The sequence below is a fragment of the Sebastes fasciatus genome, chromosome 22, assembly GCF_043250625.1.
Source record: "Sebastes fasciatus isolate fSebFas1 chromosome 22, fSebFas1.pri, whole genome shotgun sequence".
In the NCBI taxonomy this organism is placed as follows: Eukaryota; Metazoa; Chordata; class Actinopteri; order Perciformes; family Sebastidae; genus Sebastes; species Sebastes fasciatus.
Window position 1 is genome coordinate 17,095,334 of NC_133816.1, and position 14,357 is coordinate 17,109,690.

Consider the following 14,357-nt stretch of genomic DNA (forward strand, 5'->3'; position numbering starts at 1 on the left):
TGCCAGGCTTCATGCTCTGTTAGTCTCCACAGAGAAATCTATGAAGAGAGGCAGTGGATGATACTGGTGTCACGATGCTGAAGTTTGCAGCAGAGTCAGATCCAATGAGCTACCTCCGGGTCTGAGAAGTGAAGCCAATGCAGTAGTGCTTTAAACTTGCATTCTTTCTAATATCCAGCAGGGGGCGACTCCTATGGTTGCAAAAGTACGTCTGATTGTATAGAAGTCTGTGAGAAAATGAGCGTATTTCTTTCTTGATTTATTACCTCAGTAAACATTGTAAACATGAGTTTATGGTCTCAATCGCTAGTTTCAAGTCTTCTTCAATACAGCATGATGTTCATTTTGTAAATTATGGTCCCATTTAGCTATTGGGATCCTGTACCCTACTTTGAGAATCACTGACCTACAGTACCTTAGCTGACTCCACTGCTATGGACGCCACGTTAGTTTAGATTCACCAAAGTCACACAATAACACAAACAAACTAACCGATCAAGGCAGTGGTTGACCTGTAACTCCTGTGTTCTCTGAGGTAAAATTACTGTTTTTGTCAATGGAGTCTGGTGGCTTTGAAGAGAGCATAAATAGCGATTTCGGTTCCAAATATAGCATACATTTAAACTGATTTTTTTTGGTGGACCTTTTCTTAGGTGCCTAAAATACAGTATGTTCTGCTGCCCCCATCCACCGCAGTGTATTGCTTCCGTGCATCAGCGTCGTAACCTTCGTCACAGCTTTTTGCTAAAAGCTGAGTGGGCGATTCCATTTGAAAAATCCCGGAAAAAGAACGCAGATTGAGTGGACCTTTTAACAAGGATTTAAGATGGTACACAAAAAACACATGGAATCAGAGGAATGCAAGCTTAGGTTATATTACACACCTAGTTTATTCGTCAACCATTTCTTTTCATTTTTGCTTAATGAAGCTGGTCTGACAAAAAACAAATCCCAAACCCACAGTTGTACGAAACGTGTTTTTGCGTTGTCATTGTGACGTGGTATGCCGCAAATTGCTGTCCCATTTCTATTTATACCATTCTGAGCCCTCGCAGCCTCTCCCACTCACCCACTTACCAGGTGACGTCAATTAAATTCATGCTCATGGAGACACGTATGACTAGTGTAAATGAAAGTTATCTTGATTTAATCCGGATATGAGAAACTTGAAATGTCAAGTGCAAATGGAGCCTTTGTTACAGAACATCAGCAATATGGTCCCTGAGTGGATTCAAGAGTTGTGAAGCTGACTATCGGCCATAAACATCGGTCCTGTCACATGTCCTCTGTAGTGTAGCATTTATGACAGTATCAGCAGGTGAGCAAATCCATACGTGGCAGAAATCGATGATACCCACTGTCCTGCACGTGACATGACCGACCTCATGGAAACAGACTGGTTCAAGCTCTGCTGGTTTACCTTCACCATGTGGAGAATCCAGTAGCTCCTACCAGTGCACAGCCCTTCAAACTGTAACAAATGGTAATGGCTGGTTGGAAAGAGGATAGAGCGAGAACATTACCCCCCGTGGCGGAGGATAATGCAGCCTCTTGGATGAGTGGAGAGATGCCAATACATGAAAGTAATATTGCCTTTGATTAACTATCTCTATAACTACCATGCAAAGCCACTACACGTAGAAACTGACTGTCTATGAGAAGGAATAGCTACAGAGAACTTGGCAGTTCTTTGCTTTAAAAAGGTCACTGCCTAGCAGCTGACTCTTAACACTCAAATGTCAGAGTGTTCCTGAATGCACCACTAGCTTTCAAATCAGTCCCTGCTCCCTATTGTATAACCATGCAATGAAAAGGTCACGGTGATAGATTACCTATCTGCAGAAAGTCTCTGCACATTGGTTTTAATAGTGCACTAAGATGAGTGGAACGCATAGGCTGCCTGGAAGGCAGGAAATCGGTCATAAACATATGGAAAAAAGGTTTGGAATATGGGCAGCAGTAATGTAAGGTGTACAGTATGGGATTTATTGTCAATGTAACATTTATAAATGGGGTATTTCTAGAAGGGATGTTCTGCTATGTCTGCTATGGCTAGACAAGAAGATCTTTTGGAAAAAAGTAAACAGTTCACTCTTACTTTGTTTTGTTACAAAGTAGTTTAGGGGGCACTTTTTCAGATTTTGAGAATAAAGATATTGGATTAAAGTAAATAAAGCAAGAAAGAGGTTGCTTCAAGAAACCAAATGATGTATATTGTGATTTGATTGGTTATAGAATTACATATGCATGTTCCTGGTTATCCATACATCAGACCGGCATCACCCAGAGTAGGGTCTCATGACCACGCCCGCTTTTGGGTGAAACCAATCCAGTGTCCCTCATAGACGGTAACAGAGTAAACAGAAGAAGTTTAAACAGTCTCCAAACTTCTACTTTAAACAAACCAGTAATAGTAATAATGCTGTCGAAGAGTTGCTGTGTAGTTGGTTGCACCAAACAAATAATCCAAAACACTGATCTCTGATTTGTGCCCCTGCCATGTCCTAAACCAGATCTAATAGAGGGGCTTTATGGCTCCAAGCTATAGACCAGACCAGCATGGCGTCATCACCGAGGCTGAGCTCCCCATTGGGGGACAGAAACTCGCTGTAACAGGAAAGAAAATGATGAAAAGCTGTTGTGTGGCAGGTTAATCGAGGCTTTCACACTTGACATTTGAGGCACATACGATACGTATGAGAATGAGAATCACCTTCCACCGTCTTATAAATACTTATAAGTAGTTTCACAGTCTTTGTCGTAGCTGCTCTTCCTTTTCTTTGTGCTAGTTTCCATCATATTCCGCCTAAATCTGCACAGCTTGTGACTTTGCAGTGTCTCGCAATTTTTCTCCGTTGAGCGTAGGGTAGCAAAAAAAGCGTCTGTCCCGCAGTGGTTTGACTTTTGAAAACTAGAGCCAATGAAAATGTGGGACATCGTCTCCATATGTGGGACGTGGGATAAAACTGCTGTGCAGTCCCTTGTAAAGTGGGACACCTGTTCACCCTATCTTCCGTGTATGACCTAGCGATTTTGAACTCAACTGGTGTCCTGAGTGTTCTCCGCTCCCCGGCTGCACTGTCACAGTGCGTAGCAGATAAAATCATATAGTGTCTTTAAATCTGAAGTCTTCACATCCAGTCGTTCTCATAAAGATGTTTGATATTTGCGACTGACATTGAGGACTGATGGTGTCACTTGGGTGTCGCTGTGGGAGACATACGGGTCAATAAACCTTTACTTGCAGTTAATTCACTGACCTCCAGTTCCCTCTGTAGGCTATACAGTCGTACAAGTCTCTCTAGCAAGGATCTCACCTTGAGCTTTTTTCCTCCTTTTTTGGCCTTTTCAGGACAAATGTCACTTCATAGAAACAGTACAAGCTGCTGCTTGTCGTCCATGTTCGTTTTGCTACAAGAACACGCGATGATTGGCATTTTCGCTGGATTTACAGGGTCGTCTAGCGCCAGAACTTATGCTCCTTCCTGACTGTCAAAGGCTAAACAATCTGTGCAAGTTGTTGAAACAATCTGGTCCAGTCTTAGTAGGTTTCAGCCAGTCTTCGGGTTTGTCCCCATGCTTAAGTTGGCATCAGCGCCATTCACAATGTCTTTGAATGAAACTGTACAGTCTGTGCTATGTTAAGCAGCTGGAGCTTCTCATTTAATCAGCATAGAAATAGGTATGACACGTATAAGCACATACAGTTCATGCAGGTGTCAGTGGGGAACCTGATTAGTATTCTGTCAGAGGTGACTTTAGTTCTAGGAACTCTCATGCGTCACTGTATTTGCTTCTTATGAAGAAGAGTGCAGCTTTTATCTGTATCTTCATTTCTGGGTCTGTGAGGCATCAGATTCATCAGGTTTCTGTGAGTGTAGTTCATATCACGCTTCAATACTCAATAAAAGAAAAAGTGACAGACCGGTGGTTAAAAGCAAAAAGCTGCAAACAGGCTGTATTTCGTAGCTCATGAAAAGTTGATGTTTTGGAGATACATGGTTTATATATGTACATGATATATATTATCAATAAACTGGATGTTCGTTTATATGACTGACCATGATGGAACCTGTCAAAATCAAAAATAAGATGAATAAATAAATAAATTACTCAATAAATGTCATTAAATGTAGCAAAAATATAGCCATTAATTAATTGATAGAATGTGCTTCTTAATTTATTAATCGTTGTTTTAATTACTTTATTTATTTACTTTTCTGTTTGATTTCCCCTTTTATTTTATTTATTGTTTATTTTTATTAATTCTTAAATTTATTTATTTATTTCCCCAAACGTATTCATTTTTGTATTATTTTCTTTATACATTTCTTTACACATGTAGTTTTACATTTATTTATTCATTTATGCCTCATTATGCAAAAGAGGGGGCTGTCACTCAACGTGTGCCATCATGGGGTCAATGTTGACATGGAGAGTACTGTGCACCAATGGATGATTTGTATTGACAAGATTTCCATGCTGACAGACAACCAGCTCATAGGCAAATCATTTACATTCTGCAGATGCAAGTTTTCACAAATAGTAAAATAGACTCATTGTATTACGTAGCATAAGTAGCCTGTGTGACACAATATGCAAAAGGTCACATGGCGTCATGTCAGCAAGTACAAAAGAAAATTGGAATACAGTTTTGAATATACCTACGATAAGGCATCGCAGTAACAAGCTGAAACTCAGCAGCAACAATAGCATTCAAATGCAAAGCAGGAAATGTTGCTAACAACATACCTGTGAGTCGCTGGCTGTAACAGTCACACTCAGAGTTTTCACTTTACAATCCTTGTTTGCATGTAAGAAGATGAGGACACCATTATATACATCTTCTGGAAACCATGAATGTATATGAACTAAATGTAGTGCCCTCCATCAAGTAGATGTCAAGACATTTCTCTGGATAAGTAATGTATTTGACTTGCAGGTGGGGCTAGAGGAAAGGTCAGGGAATCACCAAAGTTATGAAGGTTCATCCTCTGGGAACCATGAATGTCTGGTTCAGAGCATCAGTGTGGGGATGGAGTCGCTTCTGATATTTACTCAGGAATGTGGTATACCTTTGTGCTATCAAGACAAGGTTTGTTTTCCATTCAGCATAATAAATTGTTTTTAATATTGTATTCTATATGTAAATAAATTAGGGCTTGTCGAAGTTAGATAATAATGCGTTAAGGCAAATTCGTTTTAACGCCACTAATTTCTTTAATGCATTAATTAAATTTTAAATTTTTCGGTTATAGCTCAGTTTTAAAGCTAGAGTGAAGATACTGTTATCATATAAAACTAGAAAACCTAAAGAAGTTACGCTAAATTTTGGCGAGGAAAAACTGTCAGGGCAATTTTCAAAGGGGTCCCTTGACCTCTGACCTCAAGATATGTGAATGAAAATGGGTTCTATGGGTTCCCAAGAGTCTCCCCTTTACAGACATGCCCACTTTATGATAATCACATGCAGTTTGGGGCAAGTCATAGTCAAGTCAGCACACTGACACACTGACAGCTGTTGTTGTTTGTTAGGCTGCAGTTTTCCATGTTGTGATTTCAGCATATTTTTTATGCTAAATGCAGTACCTGTGAGGGTTTCTGGACAATATTTGTCATTGTTTTGTGTTGGTAATTGATTTCCAATAATACATATATACATACATTTGCATAAAGGAAGCATATTTGCCCACTCCCATGTTGATAAGAGTACTAAATACTTAATTATATACATTTTTAATAGATAAATAAATGTGTGATTAATTTGCATCACCTCAGGAATATCAGCAAACTGTACATTATTTATATATTTATACATCTACCTGCTGTAATACTTCATTTTTGTCTGGAGATCAGTTCAGTGTTATCTTACATTCATATCAGGCGCTGATTTTGTACCAGCTGTCCTCTTGATACTGTACTGTGTCATCATGATGGAGCACCCCGGCTCAGTTTCCAGGCTGTGTTTCAGGTCATTAAGCCACATGAAGTCACAATAAGCTCATTTGCTCCTGTTCACTTCCAACTGGGGATTTATTTGTTCAGTTGCTGTCTTGCCCCGCGGATTCTGTAATGACTCAAAATGATGCTCATGTGATCCTCCCACATCCCCCGCAGCTATAAAACATTTCATCATTGCTCATCTGTGCCATTAAGCTACAGTATGCTTTAATTAGATGTTCGATCAAGTTTCATGTCATCCATCATCATCTACTGTCCATTTTTTACAATTTCTTATAAAAATAAATAAATAAAAATGTCAAATTCAGTTTCTTTTGCATCACTGTAAAATTTCTCACATGGGCCTGATGTGCCTTGTTAAGCTACTTTCACATGAAGCCTTTTAGAATTAAGTTATTTTACATATCAGGACCACCAGCTGCATACATCTGTATACCACAGTGATGGACCGTATGTAATGTATTCATATCCACACAGAGAGCTGCTCCCAGGCTGATGTGCAGAGGACCAGCTCCTCCTACAGGCAGAAAGTATAAAGTATCAGAGAGGCTTCTTCCCCAGCAGGTTTCCCATCAGTTGGCCAGGAATCATGTATATGCCTGGTATTCCCCCCTAACCTCTGAGTTGTGCCAGGTTTACCTCCAAATTACAAGTGATGAATCAAGTGTACAGAATGGTGCATCTGTGCTATAAATGTTATAAATGTCAAACAAGAAGACAACATGAAAAAGCAGCCTTTACAGCCTACTTTAAGTAATTTAGACAGCTAAATGTTCACACAGGATGTGGCAAATTGTGACAAACATAAAATAGTTGCTGCCGTAATAAAGTTCCAGGGTTGTAAAATCCTGTCTGTGAGTATTATAAACTGTTGTGGAGTTTTTATCATCTGATAAACCTTTCAATTCATTAATCTGTTGAGTCCATAATTTTCCATTCGAAACATAATAACACAGATGCACCTGTCCTGCCTAATTTTGATAGTTTAACTCAGTGTTTTCTTTTTTCATTTCTTTTAAAATTCTACATTTCAATTTCTCTGTCCTATTCTCTGCATGGGAGACAGACATGGTGATATCATGTAAAAAAAAAACTGTTTACAAAACCCGTGTAGTGTGTCGTTGTTGTAGTGGTTCCATGGTGTAACGGTGAGCACTCTGGACTCTGAATCCAGCAATCCGAGTTCAAATCTCGGTGGAACCTGACTTTAAGCTTCAGTAAGAGTTAAAGAATGCAACCTTTCCACATTTCATTCAAATTAGGATTATGGGTAAAAGGTCCTCGGGCATTCAGATTGAAAAGAGGGCTTTGATGACTCACTTTGTGGGACCATGTTGCTTTAGGTACCAGTGAGACCTGAAACAACTGACCTTCACCTCAAAGATCTCCAAATTTGAAAGTATTGACGGGAAGTAAATGGTTTTGAGTTACATGATGGATGCAACCTTTGAATTTTGTCTTGTACTCACCATAAAAATGAGGGTTCAATGAGATATGAACTCAGTTTGTTGCAGTTAAGAGTCTCCAGAGCTCATCATTAAGGGACAAGTATACTCCATCAGAAGTTCTGGTCGGACTGTCGACTAGCTTCGGAAACCCCCTCCTCCCACAGCTTTCCGACGTCAGATGCAGGTAGGGCCAGCATGGAAGACAGACATGGTGATATGTAAAAAAAAACTGTTTAGCAAACTTGTGTAGTAGTTCATTGTTGTAGTGGTTCCATGGTGTAATGGTGAGCACTCTGGACTCTGAATCCAGCGATCCGAGTTCAAATCTCGGTGGAACCTGACTTTAAGCTTGAGTCTAGGTTAAATAGACTATCACTAGCCGGTTTGGCTGTTATCGGGTCATTAAGATGTTATCATTTGTCAGTAGGGGCCTGTTACACGAATAAGTTGATTTTATCATCAATTCACATGGGTGATCACCGAAACAAGGAACAAAAGAAGACGATGGCGACCTCTAGGGACCATAGCAATTATGACAGGAGCAAAAGCGGAACTCAGTCGCTGTAGTATAGACAGAGTGAAATTCCATATGGGTGGAGGTTGGAGGCGATGGATTTGTTTTCACAACCAGGTTTCAAACTTAGTTATTTTGGTATGAGTTATGATGGCATGACACTCACACATACAATTAAATTAATCAATTAATTAATTCAGTTTTTCTTCATCACCAAAAACTAATAAATGTTACCTGAGCATCCTGAACTGAGGTGTACATTGCACAATGGACGTCTGTCGGTTTATATGTGCATGAAAATGCCCCCTGACTTGCTCTCTGGCTTTCTCTTGTAAGAAGTTATTGCATTTGAAAGCAATACTCGTGAACAGACCACACAGATATACACATTTTCTTTAAGAACTGGAGATACAAATTGAAAAACTGGCAGCAGTGTGAGGAGCAATTAATCATAGAGAACAGTTATAGCAGGATGACCACATGAATTATGACTTGTGTCTCTTTTTTAGACAGTATCTGCCACCCACACACCACTCTGGTCCAAACAAAAACGCTTGGGAGAGAATAAATTAAATATACATTCCTCAGCCTCTAGCCATCCAGCTTGACTCAAAGAATATAATTAAATCTGTGCATGGGAAATGTCACTGTGGGCCTACGGAATCAGTCATCATTTAAATCACAATATCAAAAGATTAAAAATGTATTAAGGAAGACAAAGATTGATAAGAGCAAAAGTTTTCACCATAACTCAAAAATGTTATGGTCATTGGGAGCTTTGAAAAAAAGAGAATTTTGAAATAAAAACAATTAACGTACGCAACCTAAATGTGATTACAGTAACAGAATATTGATTCATATTTGATCAGCGCTGCCTAGTTTGACCGTTTGATCGGAGTTCGTAAGTAATTGACAGCTGCCTTTTGTTGAGTGAACAGCCAATAGGAACGCTCTCTCTCTGATATGACCTGTGATTGGTCAAAGTCTCCTTTCAAGGGCTCGATTTTTTAAAGCCTGAAAACAGAGCCATGAGGAGGTGCAGAAGTCTAGTTTTCTCTCAGAACACTTGAATCCCAATATCCTGAAAGGTTGTTATGGAATTTTTGCCCAATGATGCCAAAAACATTCTGCCTACTGCAGGTTTAAGTTGTTGTAGAAGTATTGAACTACTTCCTGTAAGTGCAGTACTTCGTATATGTTCTTTGTTACATTCCACCACTAAAAAAAACACAACTCATTCATGACATTAAGACAACTGTTTATTAGGAAGCATATTGGTTAGCGTTTCAGTTTCACAGGTTTGGATACGTTGTCTTCTTGCTTTTAGTCTTGCACACAGTGCTTAGAGAACTAAAACTCATTTACAGACAAGCGTGAGGTCAATTCTTCTAATGGGCTTTCACTGAATCGGATCAGTTAGAGTTAACACACCTGACGCTTGGGTTATTTTCCTTCAAGTTTTTTTTATATCTATCATCACACAATTTTTAGTTGTCATACAGGCAAATGTATAAAATAACCAAGATATAGTCTGTAACATACATTACACTGGTTAAAAATTATATGATAAACGTCCTGCTCTACACATAGCACCAAGCAGTGTCATGATAAAAGACAGCAGTATGACCAAGAAGTAGTTACACAGTCAGTCCACATGTGGGTGGTGGAGTCCCACTACTCAGATCCATGCGTCACCCAGGGTGGCCCAGCAGGTTAAGGCGCAAATGAATGAAATGGATTCAAACCCCTAGATATATTCAACACTTTCATTGTTGCATTTCACAAATGAAAGTCTCTCTTTAAGATTAATGTAACTCTTACTTCCTCATGGGAGTTGCTGTTGTGCTTGAACCATGTATCAGTGTGAAATAATTTCTTTTATTGAATCATATATGCAAGCATGTCTCCTCAAAGTTTACTCTCGACCATCTTCCATTCCTACCAAAGTTCAGTCAAATGTCACCTCTTACATGCTCCACGTGGAGCCTGATGGCCTCAGCTTCTTAACAAAACTATCTAAGCTCAGGGTTACTGATTCTGTGTAACTCTGTGCTCTGTTGTCATGGAACTGTAAATGTTTCTGTACTTTCCAAAGTTTCCTTGGTCAATAAAAAACTTGCCAACTTTCTACTAACATGGACAAGAAGTCCTAAAAGTCCTCTGATAAAATGGAAAGTTTGAACATCTACAGTTCCATGACAACTGAGCAAACTCCATCTGCTGATGAGGAGTAGAGATGCTCCGATACCAGTTTTTCATTACCGATACCTGAACTTGGCCGATAGAAAGTACCGATCAGATCCAAAATGATAGTCGTGATATATAGACATACATTAGGGGGGGTCAAGATTCTCCAAATCCACGATTTGTTTTGACTTTTGATTTTAAGGTCACGATTCTATTTTGTTCAATTTTTGATTAAAACATGCCATTGTTAGACTACAGAGTCTTGGTTCGTAAAGATCAACAGATCATTGGTTTCATGCCCTGACAACTGTCATTTACACTGTAAAATTCTTCTTTAAAAAGAGAACTGAACTCCCTTTTTATTTAGAAAGAGTTTAAAAAATTAGACTACAACAGTGTGATTTTTGTGCTGGTTTATAGTTTTGGCTGTTAAATCTCTTCTCTTCGATCCTGCATTTAATTTCAATGGTAAAGCTAGGTAGGTCTTTGCGATCAATTTCCGATTTAAATTTGAAATTGTGACACCCCTAATATACATATGTATACCTATATTTTTGGGGGGATTTTCCAGCGCCAGCTGATGTTACACTCTCCGCTAGCACCTGCCTGATCAGTACTGCACATGTGAAACACTCAACAGAGATGAGGAAGAAGCAAGATGGCTCATTCGCTCATCATCGATTTGGGACCCAGTGATCGTTTTTTTTTTCTGTTGAGAGTTGCACATGCTCAGTACTGATCGGGCAGGATGTACGGATCGGGTAGCAACTGACACGTGTTGTTTTACCTGTGTAGCGTAAATGAGCTGATAATGATATGATATCGGATCGATGCGTGGACTCGCCGATATCCGATTCTGCATTTTTAGCTGTACCGGAGGCATTTCGATACTGGTATCGGCATCAGAACAACTCTAATGAGGAGTCTATGTGAGTTGACATTGTTTTGTCAAACTGCTGTTTCGGAGGTTGAGAATGAACTCAAGCTCCGTGATGCAGCTTTTCTTGATGCCTGATGCAGGTGTGAAATGTCATGAATGTGACAGAACACGAAAGCCTGGGCGGCACCTCAAGGATACCGGCCCATTCTCCACATGACCAGCACCTCAGTGTCAACACAGAGCCATGCGATGAAGACTCAGTCAGCACCATCGCCTGTCTTTGACATACATTTTCTTGTAATCAGAGAGCGTAGAAAGCGTAGCAGCTGAGCTGGTTACTGTGGCGGCGTGCAGCGGTGGCTCTTGTATGTCCCCAGGTGGCGGAAGCTGCGTCCACACTGCTGGCAGCAGTAGGGCGTTGCCCCGCTGTGGATCCTCTGATGGGTGTACAGGTTCCCAAGCTCTTTAAAGCGCCGGCCGCACTGAGGACAGGCGTACGGGCTCTCGCCGGTGTGCACCCGCTGGTGTCTCTTGAGTCCGGATAGCACTGAGAACCCTTTCCCGCACTGGGGGCAGGGGAAGGGGCTCTGGGCCCCGCTGTGCACCAACCTGTGGCTTTTTAAACGGGCTGCGTGGCGGAACCTCTCCCCGCACTCCGGACACATGAAGGGCTTCTCTCCGGTGTGGATACGCTGATGCTGCCGCAGGTTGCCAAGGTAGTTAAAATGACGGCCACAGTCCCCGCACTCGTAACCTCCCTCGATTTTAATCTCCTTTTTCAAAGGCCCCCCTCCCCGCTCGACGTCGCCACCGGCCCCGACTCCTGTTCCGTCCTCGTTCTGCCCTCCTTCGCCCCTCTGGGAGTCACCGCCGCCGTCTCCCATGGCGGGTGCATCCGAGCAGGTGGACTGCAGGGCCTGGAGAGCCTGGGCACCAGCAGAGTCCGAGTGTATCAGTTTGACGTGCTCCTCTAGAAACACAGAGTCGGGGCAGAAGGTTCCACACAGAGAGCAGATGTAGGTGTGGCCGGGGAACTGCTGGCCTGAAACCACAAACAACACATTATGTCATCGGCTAACAACTAACCATCATACAACTGTTCTCCAGTGCACACACATTCACAGTTTGGGTTTCAGCATCATTCCTCCATCGGTACCCACCTGCCACAGGCCGGTCTGTGTTGCCCTCCAGGGGACTCCCTCCCTCCCCCGGAGAGCTCCGGGGCTCCATGGAGAACTCCGAGGGCTGGACGTGTGACAGCGGGGCCTGGGCCTGCTCCAGTCCACCTCCCTCCCTCCTCGGCGACTCATCTTCCTCCTCATCCTCCTCGTCCTCTGTCTCACCGGTCAGGGTGTTCTCACACTCAGACTCCTTCATGACTGGGAAAAATGTGACCACATAAAAGTTGATCTCCAGAGAAAAGTTGTACTGTGTGTATATTATCTCATATTTATGATTTAGTATATCATCATTTAACCGATAAAGTAGTGGTGGTCAACATGGCGTAAAATCAATTAAAGCATTGGGTAAAATGACTGCAATATATTGCTGCTGCCATGACAAAAACATAATCCCTGTTCTACTGAGGTTATTGTATAAAGAGAAAGCTTCATGCCATAACTTGATAATGTTGTTGTAACAACAAAAAGTTATAAACAAAATAAATATAGCATGAAAAATAGATTGTATTAACATGAGAAAGATCTTGTTGAAACAAAACCAGTTTGTTGTTTTTGTCATGGTGGCTGCAAGAGTTTTTTTCCCCCTAACTTTTCATGCATTTTGCTGGCTGCAATGGTCTTCCATATAATACCTAGTGCATGTCTCCAGAAAGCCTCCACACACACACTTGTGTGTTTATACCTTTCAGGTCTGCAGAATACTCCATCGGTGCTATCCATTCGTAGTCATACATCCATTTAATTTGCGATTAATCGTGATTAAGTATTTGAAATAATTTTAATAATTCTAAGCCTCTGGTACGTTAGTCTAACATTTCCCATCCAGCAACGCTGATACGAACAGAAACAAGAGGAAATTTGTTCTTATATCGCATTGCGCAATAGCTGTTTTGTTTTTTTGGTTGTTTTTTTTATCCTTACTAACTTTATCCATTTTGCTGGCTGCAATGGTCTTCCATACAATACCTAGTGCATGTCTCCAGAAAGCCTCCACACACACACCTGTGTGTGTTTATACCTTTCAGGTCTGCAGAGTACTCCATATGACTATGGACAATCGTGCGATTAATCACGATTAAATATTTGAATCGATTGACAGCCCTAATAAAAGTTACACATTTACGCCGATTTGTTCTCGTGGTTATGACTCAAAATACTATAATTTTAAGCCACAACTCTGGCAACGCTGATACGAACAAAAATAAGAGGAAATTTGTTCTTATATTGCATCCTGCAATAGCAAGAGTTTTTTTTTCCTAACTTTTCATGCATTTTGCTGGCTGCAATGGTCTTCCATAGGGTACCCAGTGCATGTCTCCAGAAAGCCTCCACACGCACACCTGGTGTGTTTATACCTTTCAGGTCTGCAGAGTACTCCATCGGTGCTATCCACTCATAGTCATACATCCGTTTGCTGCCAGAGGGGAGCATGCTGAAGAGGTCATCAGTGGTGGTGGCGGTGGCGGACTCTGAGGAGTCTCCGTGGCCGGGCCCGGAGGAACCGGAGCCGGTGTTGTCGGGCCACAGGTTGAGGGAGTGCGGGTCCGGATCTTGGCGAGTCTCCCTTTCGCCGCCACTACTCTGATCTCCATCCATCTCAGCACACCCCCCTCTAGAGTTCTTGTCTTTCATCAGATAGTCACAAATCGCGTCTATGTTCTCCTTCTTCACACCGGGCATGATGACAGCCTTGTTGCTGGCTCTCCTTGGGTCGATACTGGAGTGTTTGTGGAGGGATGCGGACGGCTCCATGGTGCTGCTAGTGTCTAATCTCGCCCTCAACACCTCTATTTCCTCGGTTTTCTCGCGTAGCTCCATCTTCAGCACTCGTATCCTGATGCTGACCATCTTGCGGATCTCAGACAGCGCCGTCTCCAGCACCACGGTGATGTTTCTGCCGAGGTGCTCCGTGATGTCGCTGACCGAGCACAGCAGCTCCTCGTCGTCGTCGTCGTGCTGCTCACTCAGCTCCAGGAAATCAGAGCCTGACGAGCCGGCTGGAGGCTCCATGAAGCCGCCGTGCAGCTCAGGAGGAGACAGGCTCGTCTCTGCGAAACTGTGGTTCCTTTTGCGACTCATTTGAGCTCTTGTTTTCGGAAGAGTTTCTAGCTAAAAAGGCTACTCAACAAAGCTAATGTTTGGATGGTGCTGAAAGACAACATGGTTACCGGATGTGACAAGAATCT

At 41.8% G+C, this 14,357-nt stretch overlaps 1 protein-coding gene and 2 non-coding genes across 3 annotated transcripts; 2 read left to right on the plus strand and 1 right to left on the minus strand.

The window, feature by feature from the left end:
* Nucleotides 1–7,092: 7,092 nt before the first annotated feature.
* Nucleotides 7,093–7,164, plus strand: trnaq-cug (transfer RNA glutamine (anticodon CUG)). Its single transcript has one exon. It is a non-coding gene; the product is annotated as a tRNA-Gln (tRNA).
* Nucleotides 7,165–7,676: 512 nt separating this feature from the next.
* Nucleotides 7,677–7,748, plus strand: trnaq-cug (transfer RNA glutamine (anticodon CUG)). Its single transcript has one exon. It is a non-coding gene; the product is annotated as a tRNA-Gln (tRNA).
* Nucleotides 7,749–9,164: 1,416 nt separating this feature from the next.
* On the minus strand, nt 9,165–14,357 carry znf16l (zinc finger protein 16 like). The gene is made up of 3 exons (XM_074623403.1): nt 13,527–14,357; nt 12,151–12,369; nt 9,165–12,032 (listed from the first exon to the last, which is right to left on the minus strand). The coding sequence occupies exons 1-3, from the start codon at nt 14,248–14,250 to the stop codon at nt 11,326–11,328; spliced, it is 1,650 nt and encodes a 549-aa protein (XP_074479504.1). The 5' UTR covers nt 14,251–14,357; the 3' UTR covers nt 9,165–11,325.